The 26,690-nt window shown below is 37.2% G+C and overlaps 1 protein-coding gene across 1 annotated transcript; it reads left to right on the top strand.

Annotated features, from left to right (window-relative positions):
* On the top strand, positions 1-26,461 carry LOC117287998 (paired amphipathic helix protein Sin3a-like). Its single transcript, XM_033768664.1, has 24 exons — positions 1-76; positions 4,575-4,800; positions 5,185-5,320; positions 5,545-5,789; positions 6,100-6,442; positions 7,181-7,453; positions 7,746-7,979; positions 8,230-8,394; positions 8,892-8,978; positions 9,177-9,295; positions 9,958-10,076; positions 10,815-11,029; positions 11,782-11,939; positions 12,515-12,595; positions 13,214-13,397; positions 13,975-14,089; positions 14,726-14,842; positions 19,394-19,524; positions 20,000-20,186; positions 20,908-21,077; positions 21,696-21,878; positions 22,858-23,030; positions 23,583-23,997; positions 24,354-26,461. The coding sequence occupies exons 2-24, from the start codon at positions 4,628-4,630 to the stop codon at positions 24,594-24,596; spliced, it is 4,266 nt and encodes a 1,421-aa protein (XP_033624555.1). The 5' UTR covers positions 1-76; positions 4,575-4,627; the 3' UTR covers positions 24,597-26,461.
* The last annotated feature ends 229 nt before the right edge of the window (positions 26,462-26,690 follow it).

Consider the following 26,690-nt stretch of genomic DNA (forward strand, 5'->3'; position numbering starts at 1 on the left):
TTGAGCGGAGGGCCTATTCGGAATGATCGTCTGACGAAAATCCCGTGGAATCACATCCATCAGATCTCCAATCACGGTAAATGTCACTCTGTAAATGTATTGTATGTTATTGAAACAAATACTGTGGTAATTTTTACTAATTATTAAATTACAGCGGTTGATTTTCAAAGGATATTCGTTCGACTCTATGCTGGCATATCTCGATTTGTAGCTCTGTGTATGTGTACAATACGCACGGCCAGCCATCCAGCGTAAACTGTATTTGTACGGTGTGTTTTCGTTGTGTGGTTTCACCACTCGTCGTCATTGACCGTTTTACCCTCGGTAATGTTTTTTGTAATGTATGTAAAGTTGTTTGCTACTGATTCTACCATAAAGAGTGCTATGTAATCTATGACTTGTCCCCTTTATTCTCTTGTTTTAATTTTCAAAGTTTATTCTTAAATTAAGGCGTAAATGGAGTTTTGAATGGTTGTTTCGAGTCGAGTTCTTGTCGCTGTTTGTGCCTCGTCGATCGTGTGCGCGAAACATAGCGAACATCACAGCTGATCACTCAACACCATTCCACTTTCGTTGAAATTTGTCATTACTCGAAAGCACCAGTCTTTGCTACTATTTAGGAAAACTGTATCTATATATTGCATAGATTTCTATTTTATGGTGAAATTCCATTACTGCGGGCGGTTATTCCAGTTTTTGGCAATTTTTCGGGTACAAAACATTCATGCGTTCAGTACGGAACGAAGCATTGGTAAAAATCATAACATTTTGAGTTTCGCTCCAAATTTCGTCGGGAGAAATTTAATATTTCTGGGTTTTAAAAAAAGTTTTAAGTCCTTTAGGAAGATGCCATATTTATATAGATTTTTGACACACCAATTATTGTCGTGAAATTAGTGTACTTTCTTGGAGAGAAACAGATATTTGGGTAGTATCTTTGGCAAATTTGACTGAGTGGTTTCCTTATTGCAGGTTTTTATACACACAAGTTGTTTACTGGTCTCAACCATAACTAAAATAGGGGTGTTCTACATCAGACACATTTATTCAACGTTTTGTTTTTAAATAAACACGATGTTATATTTAATATTTCTCTACAAGAGTACTTTACACAAGATTAAAACTAACAAGAATTTTTTTTTTATTGCTGTTTGTGTTCTTATGGGCCGTTAAGAATTTTTTACTAGTCTTCATTCCAACCTTGTTTCCCATTTCAGATGGTAGAAATAGCGTGAACCCAGTCGCCATGTTTGCTCGAATTTGTAAGCGTTGCAACCCGCCTTGCGTTGTCGTGTTCAAGAATAAAATGCATTTTCACGAAAACCTAATTACGATTCTAGATTCTTCGTAGCAGTGTAGCTGCTTTATTTGAAACTGTTAGTATTTTCTTCAGTGTTTCTGATAATCCTTTCTGGAAGATTGTAAATACTGGATAGAATATTTTGTTAAATTGGTGAACAGAAATTTAGTGGGTAGCTTCAGTGTGGCAAATCTGCCAAAAACATGGGCAGCTGGTTTTTTTTTAAACAAAAAAACTGTCATGCTGTCTGTTTATTGTTTTTTTTTTTTTTTTTGTATTTTAAACTATCCATGAGTGCTTTCAGATTCTTAATGTTTCATTCAGATTAATGATAAAAACGAAAATTTGTGAACCTGATTCAAAAGTTAATTTTCTAATGATTGGCTTTTAAAATTGTGTTTAATTAGAAATCCCAAATTGAATACTGTGATTTGTTTTTAAAAGATAATTAATATTATGAACTGTTTTTCATGGACGGTAGTTTTTGTTGCTTGCAAACGTTATTTGTTTTCTTTCAACTTTCTATGAAATGATATTGGCGTAATTAATGCAAAAAAGGGTTACGTTTTAGACCAAATGCTGAAGAACACCCCCCCCCCAACACACACACACACACGTTAAAAATTTTAAATATTGTACAACTAAAAGTAGGAACATTTCCCTGTCATTTCTATTTTTCCTGGCTAACAGTCTTTTTCCCAAAACAATTTTGTATTATTTGTATCAATTTGGTCTCTTCTGCCCCAAAATTATAAAGCAGTTTAACAGGTACATGTAAGCAAACTTAAATCACAGCAAGGTAGTGCAGTATTTTCTCCTAAAATCACACTTAAATCCCACTTGTGCAAAATCGCCCTATAGCTTAGCTTGGAATGAAAGTTTCAGATTTGCGTTCGTTTTTTCTTTTCTTATCCTGCTCTCCGATCTGCAGTCTTGTCTTTTACTGCGCACCATTCGTTTCAACATCCACAGAATTGTCAATCTCAGGCCCCTGATGGACATTGTATAGTAATCTCTCGTGATAGTGCTGGGCGACGCAATTATTGAGTCTTGGACACAAGGTTCCGTTTATTGGCTGAAATTATCTAGACACGTTGCCTTCCGACACAAAGAGAGAAAAATGCAGTTGAAATGCCGTTACAAAATAGCTGGTTAAAGCTGCTGTCAATGTTTATACCAAAGATTGATCTTTGATTAATACTAGCAAGTGATTTGCAGGCGCTCCGTAAATATTTTTGTCCTGGCGCTCAACGATTTTTGTTCGAGCGCTACATTTTTGAACGGGTTATTATTGTTGTTATTATTATTATTATTATTATTATTATTATTATTATTATTATTATTATTATTATTATTATTATTATTATTATTATTATTATTATTATTATTATTATTATTATTATTATTATTATTATTATTATTATTAATATTATTTATACAGAGTAGCCCCATCAGTGTAAAAAACACTGTTCACCCTGAGGGCTCTGTAGAAGAGCAAAACACAGAACAATATATAAACAAAACATTTGGTATTTTGAGAGTTTTTGGCCGGTGCCACGCCCGTACAAAACCGCGTGTGGAGAAACCTGAAATTATTAATTCGGCTGGTTTCCTTATTAATGTAAGCCTAATTTTGCTCTGCTTAGCTACTATTTATGCTTAATCGGCTCTCTAATGTAAGTGGAAAAATGTTTGATGTATACAGAATTTTATACAAATTCTCCAGCTGAGAAAACAAAGCAGCTGCTGATCAAGACCCAATTTTATGAAGCTGCTTTTTTTTTCAAGCATAAAAAGTTATGCTTTCAAGAATCAGGTTACCATCTAAAATACTATTCTACATAGAACAGAATGTAACTGGTGTCCTGCTTAGTTGTGCTTAGAGCAGCAAAATGCAACTCTTTAAAATGGAGGGTCCTTTCCTACATGTAAGTTCAGCAGTAAAAAAATACAAGTCTCATGTGAATTTGTGACATCCTCTGGCGTATAATATTTATAAAGTAGTGTATTCTGTGCGAATAACTAGTGAAACAATAAGAAGAACTTGACGTTTAGGTTTGCAGTGAAGATCGCAGTAATTCGATTATAATTTCTTTGTGTTTCATGTCAATGAAATTTCTATTCATACGCATCCGCTGTTTGTCAGGTTTGATGGTAGTGAACATACCGCGGTGTGGAACGTAATTACCTTCAAACTTTAAAACAAACAACACCTTCAACATTTGCTGAAACATAGCTGGGTACATGTATATACGTACAGGATGGATAGGAAATTATAGATAATTGGGTCACGTCTTAAATTATTGGTTGTTTCTTCACCTTGAACTTGGACCTTGATCTTTGTACATTCTTAGGAAGGGAAACTTCCTCCTTGCCAGCGCCCACCCCCCCCCCCCATTTACGATGATTGCCCTTCCGCATTAAAGAACTATATCTTATGTCCCTTCCAACAGAATGTACATGTAAGCAGGTTTTGTTGTAAAAATACACAATTTGCAAGATTTGAACTAGACATGGAAGGAAAACACAGTGCCATTATTTAAAACACAGTGCGGTCCCTTAACAGCACATGACTGTGCTTAGACTGCCCTCAAACGGGGATTTGGAAAGAAAGTGACGAGTGAAACGACCACAAAGACAAAACGGGTTTAAATACGAAGACCTGGAAAGCACTTCATAGTCTAGCCCCAGTACATAAAAGAGACATAATGTGTACAAACCATCTGGGATCCAATCTGAGATCATCAAACAAACTACTATTGAACATGCAGACATGTAGATCTCATTCTTCATCAGGAGATAGAAGCTTTGTTTCATGTGCACCAAAGCTATGGAACAATCTCCCTTATCATCTCTATAAACTTGACTCCTTCAAGATCTTCAAAAGACAGCTTTAGACTCATCTCATTGAATCTGCTTCTATTTAGTCCATTGCACTTGTCTTCTCCACATGAAATTGTGCAAACTTTTGTCTTAAATTTGTCCTTTACTTTGCTATGGCGTCTCGGAATAGGCACGTTAAATCGGTGGTTCCATTTTCAAATCTTGCTCCAGTCGGCTTGTCCTTGTTGTTTTTAACTTGTCTCATACTTGTATAAAGCATTAGGGCTATTACGACTAATTCTGCTGTTTCTGATTCATCAAAGCCACAGCCTTAAGATTTTCTATTTCTAAAGTTTGTGGTATGAAGAGAACATGACTGGAACTTGTCTGTTGGCAAGATGCCTCAACTGTATATGGTGTGTCTTATGATGAATTATTTTTTGTCTTCCAGACAACCAGTGTAGAAGCACACAAACAGTCAAATTCCTTGGCTCCCATGACACTATGAAACGTGGGAACGAGGTTCAGGAGGGTCCATTTCAACAGCGTCGAGCTACCCCTGGTCCAGAGTCTGCCTTTACCCAGAGGGTGCTTGCACCGGCCCCCGTGGCGGGGTTCGAACAGGCTCAGGAAGGCAACATGGCCAGCAGTCTGCAGTTCCATTCCATGCAGTATCCGTAAGTAAACTTGAATTATTCAAAAAGTAAATTTGCTTCTTAAACACTCAACAGCGCATGCATTGATAGGAGTATGAATAGGAGACAATGAACAGGCCTGTATGCTTCGTATTTGAAAGGGCAAGGGCACCAAGACATTTTCTCCTTGGTAAAGGGCACCCTATGAGGACATTGTAAATTTTTAGTTGAGCATTTCAAGGGCACCAAGGCAATGACCAGCATGTGGCATGGAGGCAATCGCCTTTGCTGCCTCTGTGAAGTACAATGTATCAGGCCTGCCAATGTGTACATGTAAGTCAGCCTTTGTTCTCAATAAATTGTTCCTACTTTTTTCCAAGGACCTAATATCCTGCCTTAAAGGTTTTGACTTGTATCCCCTTGCAGAGTACCAAATGTAGGACAGGCTCCAGGTCACCATGGTGGGGTACATCATCCCCACCCTCATCCAGCTAACCCACAGCAGGTTGCTACTGTGGCTCATCAGCAGCAGGTTGTACATCAAACACATGCACAGGCACAGGTAAGGCATTGGCCACTATATACCTCACTCCAGCCTTTAAGTGGGTACTAGTAGAAATGTTTCATTGAGGATGGGGGAAAAGAAACAATCTTCTCCTGCTCCCCTTCTTTTCATTTTAAATATGTGGGAGGGGGTTCTACCAGGCTGGCACTGTTATTGTGCTGCACATCATGTCATGTATGTTATTATGTCCTTTACTTAAAGATTTTTTGTTTTTACTGCAGGCACAAGTTTCTCAGGTACAAGGTCACCAACAGCAGCAGCAGCAGCAGCAGCAGCAACAACAACAACAACAACAACAACAACAACAACAGCAGCAGCAACAACAACAACAGCAGCAACAGCAGTATCAACGCCTGAAGGTGGAGGATGCCCTCTCCTATTTAGACCAAGTGAAACTGCAGTTTGGTAGTCAACCTCAGGTGTACAATGATTTCTTGGATATCATGAAGGAATTCAAGTCACAAAGGTAGTCTTTTCAAATTTTATCCTTTTTTGATTTTGTTTACCTAAATTCTGGTTTGTTATTTGGAGTACTTAAAGATAGGGATCGACATACATAGATAAATGAATATTAAAACAACCCACATGTTAAAGAATGAGAGTAAATATATCATAACACAATACAATAAATAACACTAGGCACCATGGTTTGACACCAGGTTTTACACAGATCAATACGAGACGGGTGTACAGAACAAGTCAACACAAAAATAAGAAGACACTTTTTAATTACTGATTTGAGATAACACTTTGTTTTGGATTTATTTATTTTTTAGTATCGACACGCCCGGAGTGATCAATCGTGTTTCAAACCTTTTCAAGGGCCATCCTGACCTCATTGTTGGGTTCAACACTTTCCTCCCTCCGGGGTACAAGATTGAAGTCCAGGCTAGCGATCCAACCAGGATTAATGTTAGCACCCCTACTGGGCATATCACCCAGCATACCACAGGGGGCCCGCTTACCGGCCCTGGAATGACCCATCAACCCCAGCCCACACCAACGACTCAACATCAGCAGCAACAGCAGCAGCATCAGAACAAGCCGATGACACCACAGAAGCAGCAACAGCAACAGATACATACCCAGCCACAGTATCATGCCCAGCATACACCAAAGGTATTGTTCTCTCTTATAAAGTTTGCAGGTGTCTTTTTCTTAACTTAGCTTAGTCCATTCCATGAAAGGTTTTTGGGTTGATAAGTAAGTGGTCAATCATCTAGATTTTACTATTTAAAGGCAAAATATTCCTTTGGTTTTTGAAATCATTTGATCGTTTTGTTACTAAATATGTAGATGTTTACAATTAAATGAAAATCCAGATCGAGTACATGTATGTCCATACAGGTGAAACAATCTCTAATTGGAATACACAATCCGAGAAGTGTTACTGACTCTCAGACTCAAATTTGGGGGCATGGAAACTGATATATTTTGCTTAAAGGGTCCATGTAACTTTTGTAGGACAAAAAACACAATGTCCACATATTTTCACTAAACTTACACAGTTTGAAGATAATGATAGTAGAAAGCTTCCCTGAAAATATTATGTGCTGAGGTGCTGTAGTTTTTTGGTTAATGAGTAAAACAATGTCATGAAAATAATTTTCGTCTCATGAGAAAATGACGAAAATTATTTTAAGCATTTACAAACGCATTTTCATGACATTGTTTTACTCATTTCTCAAAAACTACAGCACCTCAGTAAGTAATTATTTGAAGGGAAGCTTTCCACTATCATTATCTTCAAACCCTGTAAGTTTAATGTAAATCTATGGATATTTTGAAAAGGTACCCAAATCCTTTAAGTGTTTGATCTATGATAATATTTTTATTTCAATCCAATGTTTTGTTCAGGCTGGTCATCATTCAGTGTCATCAAGCCATCACCATGCCAGCCAGGCAGCCACTGGGGGCCACACTTACTCCCAACCTCCTCCATCTAATCAGGGTCACCCTCCACCTACAGCAGTCGTTGCCTCCCCTCAGCATGGCCATGCAGGTAATCAACAGCAGCAACAGCAGCAGCAGCAACAGCAACAAGTGCAGCAGCCATCACAGCAGCAACAGCAGCAACCTAGTCAGCCTGTGGAGTTCAATCATGCAATCAACTACGTCAACAAAATCAAGGTTTGGCTAGTCTTATTGCTTCATTTTATTGACCTCTAGACATTTAATTCTAACCCGTAGTAAAATGTATTAGAGTCTAATTAACAAACGCTGTCACCATCAAATAGATAAGCCCTCATTCGATTCACTCATTGTAAACTGGGCAGATTTACCTGTGGGTTTGTTTACAGAACTTGGAGAAAAGAACCCAGTATACATTGCTTTTAATACACATCTGTTTACGTATAAAAGCAAATTAAGAACCTTTTAAAGAATTATAATGAATTTTGTCGCCGTTGGTTTTCCTGAACAGAATCGTTTCCAAGGCCAGCCTGAGATTTATAAAGCCTTTCTTGAGATTCTCCACACCTACCAGAAGGAGCAACGTGCCGTTAAGGAGTCCGGCGGGACCTATGTCCCAACCCTCTCTGAAGCTCAAGTCTTTGAGCAGGTAGCCAAGCTCTTTAAGAATCAAGAAGACTTGCTCCAGGAGTTTGGTCAGTTTCTGCCAGATGCAAATGGCTCCGGGATTTCAGGACCTGCCAATGTAAGTGCTCAAACCTTTAATAAACAATAATAAAAATCACTTATATAGGGGTAAAATCCGCCTTAAAAGACGATAAAATTGTTTTACAGATTAAAAGAAGTAAAACAAGTAGCCAATAAACATACTAGGAATTCTTGTGTATATGCTAGACTTTGATTATGATGTTCTAGACTTTGATTATGATGTTCTAGACTTTGATTATGATGTTCTAGACTTTGATATTATATTTTTCTTCTCCTTGTTCTGACAGTTCTCCTTCCAAGACATGATGAATCGTGTTGCGGTGCGTAACGATCATACAGGGATCGCCAAGAAGCCAGGTTCCACATCTAATAATAAGAATCGCAACAGTGGTTCGGGAAGCGCAGGCCATGTGAAGAGACCTGGAACTAATGCCGCCCAGATCCCATCCAAGGTAATTTTAGTTTGAATCTGGTAATCAAACCAGAGATCTTGAAAAGTGACTAGAACAAAGAGCCATTCCACGAACCACGTATCTTTGAAACTCCTTGACTGATGCATGTCAGTCGTATTTATTCAAGACCAGTGCTTTAGTTGCTGTTAGCCTGTATACATGAACCAGTAGTTCTGTTCAAAATTATTATTATTTGTTTTCCTATAACTAAAAGATTATTTGCAATTACATGTATTGTTATTGTACTTTGTGAAATGGTCAAATAAATAATAACAATAATGTTTCCCTCCATCCTAGTGTACAATTTAAGAGAAATATCAATTCCCACCTTCAGCTCCCTTTTTACAATCTTAGATATTTTCTTCCTGTAGCCGCTTACTAAGAGTGGCTTTTAACCTTGTTTGGGGCAAACTTGCACTAAAATAAAAAAATAAATAAAAAATAACGATGCTAAAAAAGACCTTATTATTGTCCTCTTATTTCTTTTGATGATTCAGAAAGCAAAGAGTGGCGCAGTGAAGGATGTGTCCCTTGCAGAAGCAGGGAAGCACGGAAGTCTCAGTGAATTTGCCTTCTTTGACAAGGTAAGATGCTCTTTCAAAATAATATAATTCTGGTTAAAAAGTCCCTGCTTAGCAATAATAAGCAGGATACCAGTCACAAATAGTACATGCGATCTGGTATTATGGCTGGTAACTTTATCTGCTTACCATAATTTTGTTTTGCTTAGCTTATTTTTGTGCTTTAGGCCTGACTCCATCTTGTCCCTCTTCTCTTGATAGGTTCGTAAAGCCTTGCGAAGCCAGGAGGTGTACGAGAACTTCTTAAGATGTTTGGTGTTGTACAATCAAGAGATTGTCTCTAGAGCTGAGCTGGTTCAGCTGGTTACACCTTTCCTCGGGTAAGATTTGTCTTTTAAATTCTAATAGATAATAAACATAATTGCCCAAACTTTAATTTTGTTCCAATGTTAAGGTCAACAAATTATCTGTATTGTATGAAAGAGTTGCTTTTGTGTGTCTTTACTCTTTAGATTTTATTTCATGGATTCTTATATTCTTTAATAATTTGTTTTCTCAATTTCGAGACAGGAGAGACTTTGTCCTCAGTGTGCTTGGAATGATTTCTAGCTATATTTGTTTTGTAATATTTGTTTTTTACAGATATTTGAAATGGTGATAAATTGTTTGTTTTTGATATTTCAAAATGTCCTGTACCTCCAAATATTTTTGAGTTTGATTTATCTATTAATTATGCTGTATTTCATCAAATAAGTTGTATTTGATTGACTTTACCAGCTATCCTTATTTTTTAGATACAAGTGTGCAGAGATTTGCAGTTTTGAAGCATTTGCCAGTTATTTTTGAAAGAAGTTTGTTTTGTATCTTTCTTGGTTATTCTTTGATGTTTTCTTCTTCTATTGCTCTTCAGGATGGACATTTGCCACATGTTATTTTGCTCAGTTTATGTGTTTAAAAAAAAATAGCAATTTCTGATTTTTGATTGCTTACATTTGCTTATTGTTGACATTTGTTAACATTTCTACATTTGTTAATTTTGTAGAAAATTTCCTGAGCTGCTAAAATGGTTCAAGGAGTTTCTTGGATATAAGGAGTCTGATCGGATTGATGCCCACCATGCTCCAAAGGAACGGAACCAAGGAGAATTAGCCATGGAAATAGGTAAATTATATCAACTCAACAACGATAGCTAATGACCAAACACTTCCTTAAAGACATTGGACACTTGGTAATTTGTCCAAATCCTGTCTTCTCACTTGGTGTATCTCAACATTTGCATTAAATAACAAACCTGTGAAAATTTGAGCTTGATTGGTCATCGGAGTTGCGAGATAACTAGGAAAGAAAAAAACACCCTTGTCACACGAAGTTGTGTGCATTCAGATGGTTGAGACCTCAAATTCTAAACTTGAGGTCTCGAAATCAAATTCGTTGAAAATTACTTCTTTCTCAAAAACTACGTCACTTTCGAGGGAGCTGTTTCTCACAATGTTTTATACTATCAACCTCTCCCCAATACTCGTTACAAAGTAAGGTTTGATGATGATAACTATTTTGAGTATTTACCAATAGTGTCCACTGCCTTTAAGAATATACCATAAATAGTAGTAAACTTACGGGTACAACCATGTAATAATTTTTCGTTTGAGGGAATGTTGGCTCTGAAACACTTCCTTGGTGGGTGATGTACTCAGCGGAACCCAGAACACTTATCGTTGAAGAATTTAACCCCAGTGCTTTTGGTTCACATAGCAAGAACCCGTGTTAAGTTTTCCTCAGGCTTGCGAGCTACAGTGATTGAGTATTGACCAGGGGTAATAATGTGAAGGGAATTTTCACATTCTTCACATCTCATCCGTGTGTATTAACTTACAAAATCTTTCTCTCCTATCCTCAAAGATTTTGCCAACTGTAAGCGATGCGGAGCTAGCTATAGAGCTCTTCCCAAGAGCTATCAGCAGCCGAGGTGTAGCGGACGTACAGCTCTCTGTAATGAGGTTATTAATGATACCTGGGTATCGTTCCCATCATGGTCTGAGGATTCTACGTTTGTTGCATCCAGGAAGACTCAGTATGAGGAGCACATCTATCGCTGCGAGGATGAACGATATGAGGTGAGATAAGGGGAACATTGTTACTCATTGATCAACCATTCTTAGCCTTTTTTTAGATGATCTTTCCGTCAAGGGAACTCGGCAAACTCCCACAAGGGGATATAACGTCACCAAGCTAGCAACAGCCAGTCTCTCTCATACAAACATTGGTTACATGTCTAGGATTATGAATTGCACAGATTGTTACTCATTGATCGACCATTCTGGTTGTACTACAATAATGATGATAACACTCTCAGTTCCAGGGGTTAATTTTATGATCTTCCATTAAGGGAACTCTGCAAACTCCCATAAGGGGATTTAAAACACCAAGCTGGCAACAGCAAATCTCTCTCATACAAACATTGCATTCACCTCTATGATTATGAATTGCAAAAAATCAAGAAATTGTGATTCATTAACAAGATAATAATATCTGTTTAGTTATGGGAAATCAGCCATCAGCTTGGTAGGATTCGAACCCACAACCTTGTGATTGTAGGTCTTTCAGTCTCACCACTGGAATGGTTATTGTCAAGTAATTTGTCAAACAGTTTTGATGCCTGTGATTTATTTTTTACAGAACTCAGGAAAGTACTAAGTATACAGTGCTAACACATATCGGTGTAATAGGTAAAACCAAACTGAATATTATTTATCCCTGATGCAAATTTAACATATATTAAGTTTCAATGTACCAAGTACAAAATGCAGGAAAAAAGACTTTGGATTCACTCATATGACGTCTGAGGATTGCTTTTTTTGTTTTTTAGCTGGACATTGTGATCGAAGTGAATGCTCACACAATACGTGTCTTGGAACACGTTGCCAAGAAGCTCTCACGGATGTCGCCAGAGGAGTCTTCCAAGTTCCGATTGGACAACAGCCTTGGAGGCAGCTCGGAGACTATTCACCGTAAGGCCATTCATAGGTAGGTGGCTCAGGTGTGGTCCTCATCAGCAATTGGCCGTCATCGGTCAACGACTGGTGGTCATAGGCCAGAGATTAAAGAGAGACTTCAGTAACAGTTTTGTGATCCACTCATTTTCTAATAGGTAGAGTCCTTAACAAAAAGAGGGCAAAGGAGTGCGTTTGGCGACCTGGATCAAAAAAATTGTTTTGGCTTTGATCTTTGGTTGAGCATTTTCGCGTGTTGAGTTCAGTCCTGTATGCTTCGATTTTCAAAGGGCAAGGGCACCAAGATATTATCACCTTAGTAAAGGGCACCCTATGAGGAAATTTAAAATTTCTACTGAACTGTTTCTGGTTATCGACCCATGTTTTGTGTAGCTCTTGGAAATTGTTTTGGTCAGTGAGTTTTATGTCAGTTGTTTTCTTCCAGTCATGGTCGCCAAAACATGCCCCTGATGACAATTAATAGTTCCCTATTGACTGCCCCTTTCAATTTATTGGGAAATGACAGTGGTTTTGTATAACGATCTCAACTTTTTAAGCCACCCGACTGGATTGTCCTTTTTAATATTTACCCCGTATGTTGTGTTACAGAATATATGGAGACAAGGCACCAGACATCATTGAAGGGCTAAAGAAGAACCCGGCTGTTGCAGTACCCCTGGTTCTAAGAAGGTAAAACTTCTCTCCTAGAATAATTGATAAGTGGTTCATGGCATGGCTACTGACTGGTACAAGTAACTTTAACATTTAACTAGCTTTAGAATTCTGTTTGCAGGGTTCACCTTCATTTTTATTATTTCACAGGCCAGGCCCCCAAAAATTGTGAGGGACATCGAGGAATCTGTGATTTATAATGCTCTATAAGTTCTGTTTTGTTGTTATTATTGCCATAAGTTCGGAGGACCAGTGAGCGATGCTTATTTTTTTTAGTCTCTGGATGTAATTGTGTAACAACTTTTTTTGTCTGTATTTTGCCTTTTCTCTTTACGAGTATTTAACCTTTAACATTGCCTTTGAGTGTGCATTACTTATCTAATACTTGTCTATTTTCCTGTAATATGTAATGTTGTAAATTTTTAACAATTATCTGCCATTAACTTTTGTCGTTTTATCTCGCTTTTTTTTTTTACACTGTGCTTTTGAGGCTGACTATGCAGTATTACTGTGCTTTATCAGTTTCTGTTATTATTATTAGTAGTAGTGTTATTATTATCTTAGCATCTGGCCATAAGATCGCTCTCCAAAATTCTTAAGAAACTTTTTCTCGTCCCCTTCTTCTCCTGGGCGTAGGTTAAAAGCAAAAGAGGATGAGTGGCGGGAGGCACAGCGCAACTTCAATAAGATCTGGCGAGAACAGAATGAGAAGTACTACCTCAAATCTCTGGACCACCAGGGCATAAACTTCAAGCAGAACGACACCAAGGCTCTACGCTCTAAGAGTTTGCTCAATGAGATAGAGGCTATATTCGATGAGGTAAATGGGGATTCCCCAATTGTTAAAAATGAATCATTTGAGCCATTGAGCCTTTATTTCCAGCAGGTACAATTCAAACACTGGCATCTTGCATTTTATGGAGATTGTATATCATGCCAAGGGCAAAAGTTGAAGGGTTTCAAATCCCATCCTATGTCTGCAGATTAAAATACAAGTAATCTTTTTTTCCTGATGCAATTTTTAAAACTTTGTAAAGCTATATCTTCACAAGGCTGCTTACATTGTTGAGAAAACGGCAATCATTTGCTGCATGTTTGGATCTCGTTTTTGGTTTTAGTTTAATCTTACTAAACAAAGCTACACAGTAAAGTAGATGTATACACGTATTGTTGCCTTATACTAACTATACAACTATTGTCACATTGTACATACAAGATATAGAACGGTTCTTTTCAGAACCACCCCAACTCATTTAGAAATAGTTATTACATGGTGTTACCGCAAACTCTTCTATATCTTATTTCCACCATGCGAAGTTTCAAATCCTACATATAGAAGATACATAAAAATCTTGTGATTTCTAATTCTAACTTGAATGATGTTTTGTAATTGACAGAGGCAGGAAGCAATGGGTGATAATAATTCCCCTCATCTGACATTTTCGTACATGGACAAACACATCATTGACGACTCTGCAGCTTTAGTTATTCATCACATGAAGAGGCATACAGGTAAGAAACGTTTCAAGACGGTGTTCAACTCTGGCACGGATCCCTTATATTATTGGTTTATTTAAAAAAAATTAAAATACTATTTCCATCGCGGTCAAGGCCTGAATTAGGGTAGAAAGATTACAAACACTTGGGGGAATATTACAAATTATAGATCCCCCTTATAGACCAAACATGTGAAGCGTGTCTTCTGCTCTCGACCAATAAACGGTCTTCCTTAGACCCCAGTGAGGGCACTCTTTGTGACATCATACATCTCACCGCACCTATCCTCTTGGGGCTTGTAATCCAATGTATACTGCTTCTTTTTGATTTCTTTGTTATGTGTCTTTTAATCTACAATTCTGTGTGAAGATTTGCTATTTAAGCAGGAGACAATGGTGTCTTTCCTTTTTAACAATTTTTATGGTGTAATATGTAATAATGTTTGTTACTAAAACAATGTGTGTACTGAGAGCCTCTCCATGGAAAACAGTGCTGGGTGCTGATCGGAGTTTACCCTCGTTAAAGATGACAAAGATAAATAAATCAAATTAAAATAAGGTATGCTGTGATCGATTGTCTTCAGCTGATTTATACTCCTACCATGCAAAGTTTCAACTCCTACTTATTCTTATCTTGGTTTTGTCTTGACAGGTATCCACAAGGAGGAGAAGCAGAAGATTAAACAGCTTCTGCATCATTTCCTTCCTGACTACATGTTCTTGGAACGAGGGGAGCTGTCCGATGATGAGGACGACCAAGAAGAAGAAAGTAAGAAAAAAATACGCCAGTCAGGAAATATAAGATTGATTTGTAAATAACAGCATTACTAACAGTCACTGAAGGCACAGAAGCTAACATAGGAAAGGGAATTATCAAAGTTAATTTTGTTAATACCAGATACCTTAAAGGAACACGTGTTCCTTTAAGCACCTGGACCCAATTTCAAAGAGCTGCTTAAGCACAAAATTCTGCTTAAGCAAAAAAACCTATGCTTAGTAAAATCAGAATACCTGCCAAGACTCCACTTAATTGTTATGCTAAGTAAACAATAGCTCAATACCAGTCACAAGCAATGTATAAGGCATGAGATGTTGGTCAGTAACATGTGTAAAATAGGCGAGCTATTTTCGTGCTTGACCAAATTTGTTGCTTAAGCAGCTCTATGAAATTGGCCCCTGGCGGGATCCTTCCAGATATACCTTTGACCTATCATCCCCTTTACATGCACACATAACAGTTGAAACACATATCAGTTGATTGTATTAAAACACTATGTACAAGCATCAGGTACATGACTTGAAATTTATACAGTTAACTGATACCCTTTTGGTAAACTGAGAATTGGTATTAACTTCCACTCTTGAACGCGGGGAGTATAACAAAGATGGTGGTGCAACGAATCAAACGTCTTCTTTATGTCTCTCTCTTGTTTATGATGGTGGTGCAATGAATCAAACGTCTTCTTTATATCTTTCTCTTGTTTATGATGGTGGTGCAACGAATCAAACGTCTTCTTTATATCTTTCTCTTGTTTATGATGGTGGTGCAACGAATCAAACGTCTTCTTTATGTCTCTCTCTTGTTTATGATGGTGGTGCAACGAATCAAAGGTCTTCTTTATGTCTCTCTCTTGTTAATGATGGTGGTGCAACGAATCAAACGTCTTCTTTATATCTTTCTCTTGTTTATGATGGTGGTGCAACGAATCAAACGTCTTCTTTATATCTCTCTCTTGTTTATGATGGTGGTGCAACGAATCAAACGTCTTCTTTATGTCTCTCTCTTGTTAATGATGGTGGTGCAACGAATCAAACGTCTTCTTTATATCTTTCTCTTGTTTATGATGGTGGTGCAACGAATCAAACGTCTTCTTTATATCTCTCTCTTGTTTATGATGGTGGTGCAACGAATCAAACGTCTTCTTTATGTCTCTCTCTTGTTTATGATGGTGGTGCAATGAATCAAACGTCTTCTTTATATCTCTCTCTTGTTTATGATGGTGGTGCAATGAATCTAACGTCTTCTTTATATCTTTCTCTTGTTTATGATGGTGGTGCAACGAATCAAACGTCTTCTTTATGTCTCTCTCTTGTTAATGATGGTGGTGCAACGAATCAAACGTCTTCTTTATATCTTTCTCTTGTTTATGATGGTGGTGCAACGAATCAAACGTCTTCTTTATATCTTTCTCTTGTTTATGATGGTGGTGCAATGAATCAAACGTCTTCTTTATGTCTCTCTCTTGTTAATGATGGTGGTGCAATGAATCAAACGTCTTCTTTATATCTTTCTCTTGTTTATGATGGTGGTGCAATGAATCAAACGTCTTCTTTATGTCTCTCTCTTGTTTATGATGGTGGTGCAATGAATCAAACGTCTTCTTTATATCTCTCTCTTGTTTATGATGGTGGTGCAACGAATCAAACGTCTTCTTTATATCTTTCTCTTGTTTATGATGGTGGTGCAACGAATCAAACGTCTTCTTTATATCTTTCTCTTGTTTATGATGGTGGTGCAACGAATCAAACGTCTTCTTTATGTCTTTCTCTTGTTTATGATGGTGGTGCAATGAATCAAACGTCTTCTTTATATCTCTCTCTTGTTTATGATGGTGGTGCAACGAATCAAAGGTCTTCTTTATGTCTCTCTCTTGTTAATGATGGTGGTGCAACGAATCAAACGTCTTCTTTATATCTTTCTCTTGTTTATGATGGTGGTGCAACGAATCAAACGTCTTCTTTATATCTTTCTCTTGTTTATGATGGTGGTGCAATGAATCAAACATCTTCTTTATGTCTCTCTCTTGTTAATGATGGTGGTGCAACGAATCAAACGTCTTCTTTATATCTTTCTCTTGTTTATGATGGTGGTGCAACGAATCAAACATCTTCTTTATATCTTTCTCTTGTTTATGATGGTGGTGCAATGAATCAAACGTCTTCTTTATGTCTCTCTCTTGTTTATGATGGTGGTGCAATGAATCAAACGTCTTCTTTATGTCTCTCTCTTGTTTATGATGGTGGTGCAACGAATCAAACGTCTTCTTTATGTCTCTCTCTTGTTAATGATGGTGGTGCAATGAATCTAACGTCTTCTTTATATCTTTCTCTTGTTTATGATGGTGGTGCAACGAATCAAACGTCTTCTTTATGTCTCTCTCTTGTTTATGATGGTGGTGCAACGAATCAAACGTCTTCTTTATATCTTTCTCTTGTTTATGATGGTGGTGCAATGAATCAAACATCTTCTTTATATCTCTCTCTTGTTTATGATGGTGGTGCAATGAATCAAACATCTTCTTTATATCTCTCTCTTGTTTATGATGGTGGTGCAATGAATCTAACGTCTTCTTTATATCTTTCTCTTGTTTATGATGGTGGTGCAACGAATCAAACGTCTTCTTTATATCTTTCTCTTGTTTATGATGGTGGTGCAACGAATCAAACGTCTTCTTTATGTCTCTCTCTTGTTTATGATGGTGGTGCAACGAATCTAACGTCTTATTTATGTCTCTCTCTTGTTTATGATGGTGGTGCAATGAATCTAACGTCTTCTTTATATCTTTCTCTTGTTTATGATGGTGGTGCAATGAATCAAACGTCTTCTTTATGTCTCTCTCTTGTTTATGATGGTGGTGCAATGAATCAAACGTCTTCTTTATATCTTTCTCTTGTTTATGATGGTGGTGCAACGAATCAAAGGTCTTCTTTATGTCTCTCTCTTGTTTATGATGGTGGTGCAATGAATCAAACGTCTTCTTTATGTCTCTCTCTTGTTTATGATGGTGGTGCAACGAATCTAACGTCTTCTTTATATCTTTCTCTTGTTTATGATGGTGGTGCAACGAATCAAACGTCTTCTTTATATCTTTCTCTTGTTTATGATGGTGGTGCAATGAATCAAACGTCTTCTTTATATCTTTCTCTTGTTTATGATGGTGGTGCAACGAATCTAACGTCTTCTTTATATCTTTCTCTTGTTTATGATGGTGGTGCAACGAATCAAACGTCTTCTTTATATCTTTCTCTTGTTTATGATGGTGGTGCAACGAATCTAACGTCTTCTTTATGTCTCTCTCTTGTTTATGATGGTGGTGCAATGAATCAAACATCTTCTTTATATCTTTCTCTTGTTTATGATGGTGGTGCAACGAATCTAACGTCTTCTTTATGTCTCTCTCTTGTTAATGATGGTGGTGCAATGAATCAAACGTCTTCTTTATGTCTCTCTCTTGTTTATGATGGTGGTGCAACGAATCAAACGTCTTCTTTATATCTTTCTCTTGTTTATGATGGTGGTGCAACGAATCTAACGTCTTCTTTATGTCTCTCTCTTGTTTATGATGGTGGTGCAATGAATCAAACGTCTTCTTTATGTCTCTCTCTTGTTTATGATGGTGGTGCAATGAATCTAACGTCTTCTTTATATCTTTCTCTTGTTTATGATGGTGGTGCAACGAATCAAACGTCTTCTTTATGTCTCTCTCTTGTTTATGATGGTGGTGCAACGAATCTAACGTCTTCTTTATATCTTTCTCTTGTTTATGATGGTGGTGCAATGAATCAAACGTCTTCTTTATGTCTCTCTCTTGTTTATGATGGTGGTGCAACGAATCAAACGTCTTCTTTATATCTCTCTCTTGTTTATGATGGTGGTGCAACGAATCAAACGTCTTCTTTATATCTCTCTCTTGTTTATGATGGTGGTGCAACGAATCAAACGTCTTCTTTATGTCTCTCTCTTGTTAATGATGGTGGTGCAACGAATCAAACGTCTTCTTTATATCTTTCTCTTGTTTATGATGGTGGTGCAACGAATCAAACGTCTTCTTTATGTCTCTCTCTTGTTTATGATGGTGGTGCAATGAATCTAACGTCTTCTTTATATCTTTCTCTTGTTTATGATGGTGGTGCAACGAATCAAACGTCTTCTTTATGTCTCTCTCTTGTTTATGATGGTGGTGCAATGAATCAAACGTCTTCTTTATATCTTTCTCTTGTTTATGATGGTGGTGCAATGAATCAAACGTCTTCTTTATGTCTCTCTCTTGTTTATGATGGTGGTGCAATGAATCAAACGTCTTCTTTATATCTCTCTCTTGTTTATGATGGTGGTGCAATGAATCAAACGTCTTCTTTATATCTCTCTCTTGTTTATGATGGTGGTGCAATGAATCAAACGTCTTCTTTATATCTCTCTCTTGTTTATGATGGTGGTGCAATGAATCAAACGTCTTCTTTATATCTCTCTCTTGTTTATGATGGTGGTGCAATGAATCAAACGTCTTCTTTATGTCTCTCTCTTGTTTATTCCATGTAGCCGTTGAGGCAGCCATCGCTTTGGCGGGTATGGACACCACGCCCGCAGAAAATATGACATCACAGAAAGAGTCAAAGAAACCTTCTCTGATGATGACAAATGGTCCATGTGAGAACATGACCTGGGACTCGGTGAGTTGCAAACTCTTTGTATAAAGCGACCCAAATCCTTAACTTTTTATAAGGTTTACCAGTAAGCTGATCAACGAAGTAACTCTTTCTTACAATAGACAAATTTAGTCAACTGCCCCCGTATCCCCTTTTTCTTCACACAAGGTGACATTAGAAGACCAATATCCTATAATAAATGTACTCAATTCTGAACACAATGGACTTTAATAGGTTTCATAGAGGTTGTTTTTAAAGACCACACTTGAGAAGAAAAGAGTGATCTCAATAATTTGTTCATTATATGAAAACAAATTTTGAACTTGCCCTGAATTCATTCATGCTATTCCATATGACATGTAGGTCACCCTTTTTTCTCAAGAAAATTGTCCTACTTTTTTCTAAGGGTCAAATATGCAATTTTTTTAATGGTTTTCCTGAATGAAATATTAATTCATTATGATTGAAATATTTCCGTCTATTGATTTACCCCACCCAGGATGATGTCTACCATTTGTTTTTCGTCAACAACAATTGGTACCTGTTTATGAGGCTACACTTCATCTTGTGTGAGAGACTACAGAAGATGTATCAGAGGGCGGAGGTCATAGCCAAGACGGAGGGAGGTCCAAATCGACGTGCCGCTAAAGAGTCTACTGCAGTGGCCCTTGGCCTCAAACAACCATGTGAGTAATTAGTAATGAGGCGTGGTTGTAGAGCGCCCTCGCTCTGCATGCATAATGTGGTAGTATGCGGGGACTGGATGAAAACATTTTTAAACTTGTAGGAAAATGTTAGTAGTAGTAGTAGGTTTATCGTGAGTAGTAGGGTTAACATTTAGTATTATATTTAGAAAAAAATTGTTATCTTGTTAGGGTAAAAAAAAAATATGTTTTACCAATTTTATTGAACCCACATTAGCCTTATTGGTATAAACATTGTTTCTGTGTATGTCACACTTATTACTGTATGGCAATAGACGGTATTTATTTGATATACATATCCTTCATTTACATGTTGAATTGTCTCTCACTCTGTGGTGTATTCTGTATTCTGAATTTTAGTCTGTAATAGACAGTATTTATTTGATAAACATATCCTCCATTTACTTGTTGAATTGTCTCTCACTCTGTGGTGTATTCTGTATTCTGAATTTTAGTCTCCTGTGAATACTGTTTTTGTTGAGTTCTAGAAAAATTTAGATTTTAAGAAATTAAGTTTTTGTCCTTTAGTATGACATTTTGTTTGGACCATAATTAACCATTTACAAAAGGGTAAGAATTGACAAATTTAAGTATATAACCGTACATAAGCAATCTTGTAAGTGTCACAATAATTCTCTTAACCTTTTGTCAAATTGAAGATTGACCTAAACTCGTATCTAATCTTTATTTATCCCCTTGGCAGTGGAGATCGAGCCGGAGGAGTACTACCCAGCGTTTCTTGACATGGTACGCAATCTTCTAGATGGTAACATGGAGAGTAACGCATTTGAAGATCAACTACGGGAAATGTACGGTATCCACGCATACATCGCTTTCACCATGGACAAGGTCGTGCAGAATATAGTGCGACAGGTAAGTTAAGATCTTGCAGACGTTTTGAGTGTTTGGAAGAAAAACAAATTTGTTGAGTGTTTATAAAGGGAAACTGACAGTTTCCCTTGTGGTTTTCTTACTTGATATTTAAAAATGAAAAGTTGTACTTAAGTTGATCCCTCCGCTGCTGGTTCCCAGTTTGTATTGTAAACATGGATGTGATCTCTTGGTATACAGCAGTTAAAGGTTGAATGGCTTCTGACTGGTGCCCCAAACATACAAATTGACAAAGTAGGGAGGCAGCAGAAATTAGGGCTAGAAAGCTTAGTTAGTAGAGCGCTGATTAATCTATTTCAAACCCTGCTTTAGTCAATTTGTCTTTGTTCAACCTAGAAATTTATTTATTTGTATTGAATGTATTTTATTGAATATAGTTGCATTAGTTTTTAATTCAAGTGTGTTCTTTCCATTTTACTATGTGTATATAATGTAACTTTAAACTTTTGGGGATGATTATTGTAAACTGTTTTGTTTTCCCTTAACTCTGTTTACACAATATTAATAACAATAACACAATCTCAAACAAAAAGTGCTTTTGAAAATGTACTTTGGATATTTATGAATTATTCCTAAGTCTTGATGTTAATTTCTTGCTAGCTGCAACATATTGTTTCTGAGGATACCTGCATCAGTGTGATGGAGCAGTACATCTCAGAGATGAAGTTTGGTGGAGCGGGAGGTACGCATTCATCAGCTTCTGCGCGTGTCAGCGCCGAGGCTGCCTACCAGCGGCGGGCAGAGCAACTTCTTAACGAGGAGAACTGCTTCAAAGTCACCTACGTAAGTCACTGGCAGAGGATCTTTGCATGTATAGTTTGATTTCTTTAGTTGATGTTTATATTTTACTTTACCTCGCTTATAGTGATGTGTTTTACATTTTTGTAACTTTTCTCCTTAATCCTCTTGGAATTGTGTTTTTGTTTTTTCTTTTAGTTTCCTGTTGCTGATTCATGGCTTTTCTTTATTGCTTTTTATTTTACTATGTGACTTCTTACTGATTGTTAATCGGGCACTGGTTAACCAGGTGTAGCAGTTGAAATATTGATTAGGTTACCCCGCCTAAATAAAGTTGCAAATAAAAAGTAGTAATGGAAAGCGCTATGCTTACGTATAGTTTTATATTTTAAATTTGTATATTTGCATGTACTTTACTAATAGTGATGTGTTTTACATTTTTGTATATTTTTGTATACGGATTTTAAGTTTAAAAAAATTAGTTAATGGCCTGACGTTTCGACCTTAGCAGAGTCTTTCACAGAGGCTAAATAACAAAGGATTTTAAAGACACTGGACACTGTTGGTAATTGTCAAAGACCAGTCTTCTCACTTGCTGTATCTCAACATATGTTTAAAATAACACACCTGTGAAAATTTGAGATCAATTGGTTGTCAAAGAAACACACCTGTGAAAATTTGAGATCAATTGGTTGTCAAAGTTGCGAGATAATAAAAGAAAAAACACCTTGTCACACGAAGTTGTGTGGTTTCAGATGCTTGATTTCGAGACCTCAAATTTTAAATCTGAGGTCTCGAAATCAAATTCGCGGAAAATTACTTCTTTCTCGAAAAACTACGTCACTTCAGAGGGAGCCTTTTCTCACAATATTTTATACTATCAACCTCTCCCCATTATACTCGTTACCAAGTAAGGTTTTATGCTAATAATTATTTTGAGTAATTACCAAAAGTGTCCACTGCCTTTAAGTTAAAAAATTTAATGAGGATTTTAATATGAAGTAAAACTTTGTTTGACTCTCAGAATAAAAGTGACAAGAAGCTGTCTATTGAGCTCCTGGACACTGAAGAGGACCATAGCGATGATCCAGTAGAAGTAGAGAAATGGTCCGACTATGTAGACAAGTTTGTCAAAGGAGAAGATACGTCAGCTGAGCTTAGGGACCAACTTGCCAAGAAACCAGTGTTCCTCACTAGGTGAGTAGCATCGAAAGAAAACTAATTTTTAAAATGTTATCACAAACCTTGTGATGCTCTGCCCCTGTTCATAGTACACTGTTGCCATTAATTGCATCATCAGTCTGTTTGAAAAACATGTGTATCTCATTTGCAATGTTTATTTCATACTTTTTTCAAAGCTTTTTGAAATGTTGTAGAGATTTTGGCAAACAATTAAATTGTTTAATTGTTTTTGTTAATAGTTATTTTTGTACACTGTGAAAACACTGTATTTTCTTACTCAAACCGTTATCGAAATGATTTCTAACTGGAGCGTTCAAAGTCCATGACTCATACTGCCTCAAGGGTCATAGACCATGTCAATCAGGATAGATCTTAAAGGGTTTCACCTGTTTTTGCTAAAAACTGAACAAGTAATTAACTAAAATGTGTTTGCGGTCTACTGGCTGAGGTACTAATGGACCATTGGAGGGGTAAAGAACGGTTGTTAGTTAACTTTTGCATGCCGAGTATCCAAAGATAATGTTATTGAGATATATATATATATATATATACATATTTTTTAACCAGAAATATCAGAAGGACACGTCAGCAAAGAACGGTGAGTGATGAGGACTCGACATCCGGTGGAGATGAAAGCCAGGAAAAAACAGAGGATTCCTCAACAAAACCAGAAGTAAAGCCCGAGCAAAAAACAGAAAGCGATGAGACTGCCACTAAGCCTGAAGAAAATACAGAGGGGATCAAAATGGAGACAAAGGAAGAGTCGGACCAGAAGGAGGGAGAACCTGTAAAGGAGAAATCCGAAGGGCCCAAGGAGAAGACGGAGAAAGTAGTGGATAAGAAAGAAGTGGATCCACTGGAAGGTGTGGATATCGTCAACAACATGGAGTGCAAGTTCAACCTCAACTCTTACAAGATGGTGTACGTGGTCAACTCGGAAGATTATATGTATAGGAGGACTGCTCTTAAGAAAGCTAAAGAGGTATATATATTTTCATTTTTACTCTTAACATCAAGAAAGTATCAAAGTAATCTTGTGGTTTTGTTATGTTTGAGTTGAAAATGTTGTCAGTTATGGCCTTTAATGTGATGGGCTCTGTGAAATTAAGTCAACGGGGTACAATTAACTTTATACAAATTTGTTTTATACACGGTTAAAAAGAGCCTACAACTAGCTTTATTTCGACCTATCTAATACACACTTGTGTAATAGTTATGACCTTTTGAAAATAAATTATGTAAAAAATTATGTAATAAATTATGTACTGAAACACATTTTGTTTTTTCAGTGTAACTGACTTTCACCTTAAATGCTTGTCTGTTTTTTTGTGTTAACAGTCACACTGGCGTGTCACCGAACGCCTGGCAGCCCGCTTCAACAAATTTCTGGATGCGTGGAAGGATGAACACATCACGAGGCGGCAGGAAGCAGACGTAGAGAATTGGTTTATGGGTAAAATGGACGACCTTATGCCGTGTGAGACGGCCAGCAGAAACGTCAAGTCGGCCAATGGTATCCGTCGGAAGTTTACTGTGGATTACTTTGAAGTTGAGCCAGAAAAGGTACCAACGACGTCTTGAGACAATAAGCATTTCAAATCCACCCCCATCCAACCCCCACCCAACAAACTCCCGAGTTTGTCTTGAAAAGAAAACTGTTTGCCAAACGGGGCCAACCTCACTATTGGCACCTGTGTTGATTAAGCAATATTTTTGCTTCGCAAAATTTGATACCGGCCAAAATCCCATGTAGTGAGTTTCATTTGTGGCTGGCTCCCTACTATGTTTTGCTTAGTGAGTTATTGTTGAGCTGTAAGTGCAAAGTTCTACATTAAGCAGTGCAATGAAGTTGGACACAGGCTTGAAATGTGGTCCTAAACAATTGGGAAATGGCTTTGGAGAACAATCAGAACACCCTACGCCTTTTTGAAGCCATAGCTTGTGCTTGAGTTCCAGCTTGGCTGGGATCCAAACTCTGCTTACCTCGGAATTCTGTGTTACTGAGCCTCGTAAAGCACATTGTTCTACTGGCTGTAAGGCAAAAAATTAAGTGGTTAGCGGAGCCATGAAATTGGGCCCTATCTGAAGATGAGTAATTACAGCGCACATTTTCCAAATAACTGAGGGAGCCCAAGCCCCACTCCAAGCAATAAAAATATTGCATTGAAATGATAATTTTGAAAGACGCGTTACGCATTTTTAGCAGTGGACTTGGAAGTTTCTCAATGCTTTTGTCTCAGTCTGTGAATATTTTGTAAACAAATAAAACAAAATGGTTTATTCCTTGTAAATAGATTTGAAAAACACATTGTACAGTTCATCCTTCTCTTGTTTTTTGATGTGATTTTGATTGTTATTATTGCAAATATGATGGTATTCTATATGTAGCCATAAATGTAACCGCTTTTTTAAAGACTTGTTTTTACATCTATTGAGTAAGACACATCAAGACTTTGAGGTCTCGGTGATTACTGGCGAACCCGTTATTTCTTGGACGAAACTCCAAAAGGAACGGTAAATACTTGATGAATTGTAAATTGATTGGTTTAAAAAAATGATGAGTTGACAGTTGGAATCTGACTTTGCAAGAGATGTTTTCTTGGCATTGGTGCCGTTGTGCGGAGTGTATTTTTGGAAACTGGTCACTTCTGATGACATAGTGTTGTGTATTATTTTATTTTTTCTCTGTCGCTATGTTGCTGTTTCCGAATGTCTGATTTTGAAGAGTATTTGTAAAAAAATAAAAGGTTGAAAGTTTGTATCAATCCAACTTTATTTTCACAGTAGATTAATAATTGGAATAAATATAGATTAGTCACCATGGAAACATGGTATATTAGACACTTCAAAAGTTGTCTCATCGTGTTGGATTTGATTTTGCCAAATATCAGTTGAATATGTTGGACATTAGTGTGAGATAAGTCATGAATTTGGGGGCATTATTTTAAAAACATGATTGCATTTTCTTCTTTTTTGTGGTTATTAGGTTTTGCTCAAATCAAGATGGGCACTGTGGGTGGGGTGGATTTATGGAGAGAGTGGGGCGATGGGTTAGTGCAAAGAAACCTTGAGGCTTCCGGTAAATACAAGTCCAAACTTTGAGACTATCGTTTGATAATGTAGCTTTGATAAACCTTGATCATGGTTCGGCCATCTTGTTTGTATCCTACCATTCAATTAAACAAATCCAAGGAGGTGTGTACGAAAGGACGGCTTCAGCAGCCATATAGCATGGGCCCTGTTTCATTGAGTTGCTTAAGCAGTAAATATTGCTTAACAGTTGTCTGCTAAGCAGATATTATGAGCGAAGCACCAGTCACAATTTGTACATGTGACATGGTAGGTTGGCTGGTATTCTTAACCTGGAAAGCATAAATTTTGTTGTGCTAAGCTATTTTTGTGCTTAAAGGAACACGTTGCCTTGGATCGGTCAAGTTGGTATTCAAAAAGCGTTTGAAACCGTTTGTTATGAAATGCATATGATTAGAAAGAAATTTTAAAAGTAGAATACAATATCCACACACATTTGCCTCGACATTGCGTGGTTTTCCTTTTACTTTGCGAACTAACACAGTCGGCCATTTATGGGAGTCAAAAATTTGACTCCCATAAATGGCCGACCGTGCTAGTCGACGAGGTAAAAGAAAAACCACGCAATTTCGAGTGATACTTGTG

This window comes from Asterias rubens, chromosome 3 (assembly GCF_902459465.1).
Source record: "Asterias rubens chromosome 3, eAstRub1.3, whole genome shotgun sequence".
NCBI classification, from domain to species: Eukaryota; Metazoa; Echinodermata; class Asteroidea; order Forcipulatida; family Asteriidae; genus Asterias; species Asterias rubens.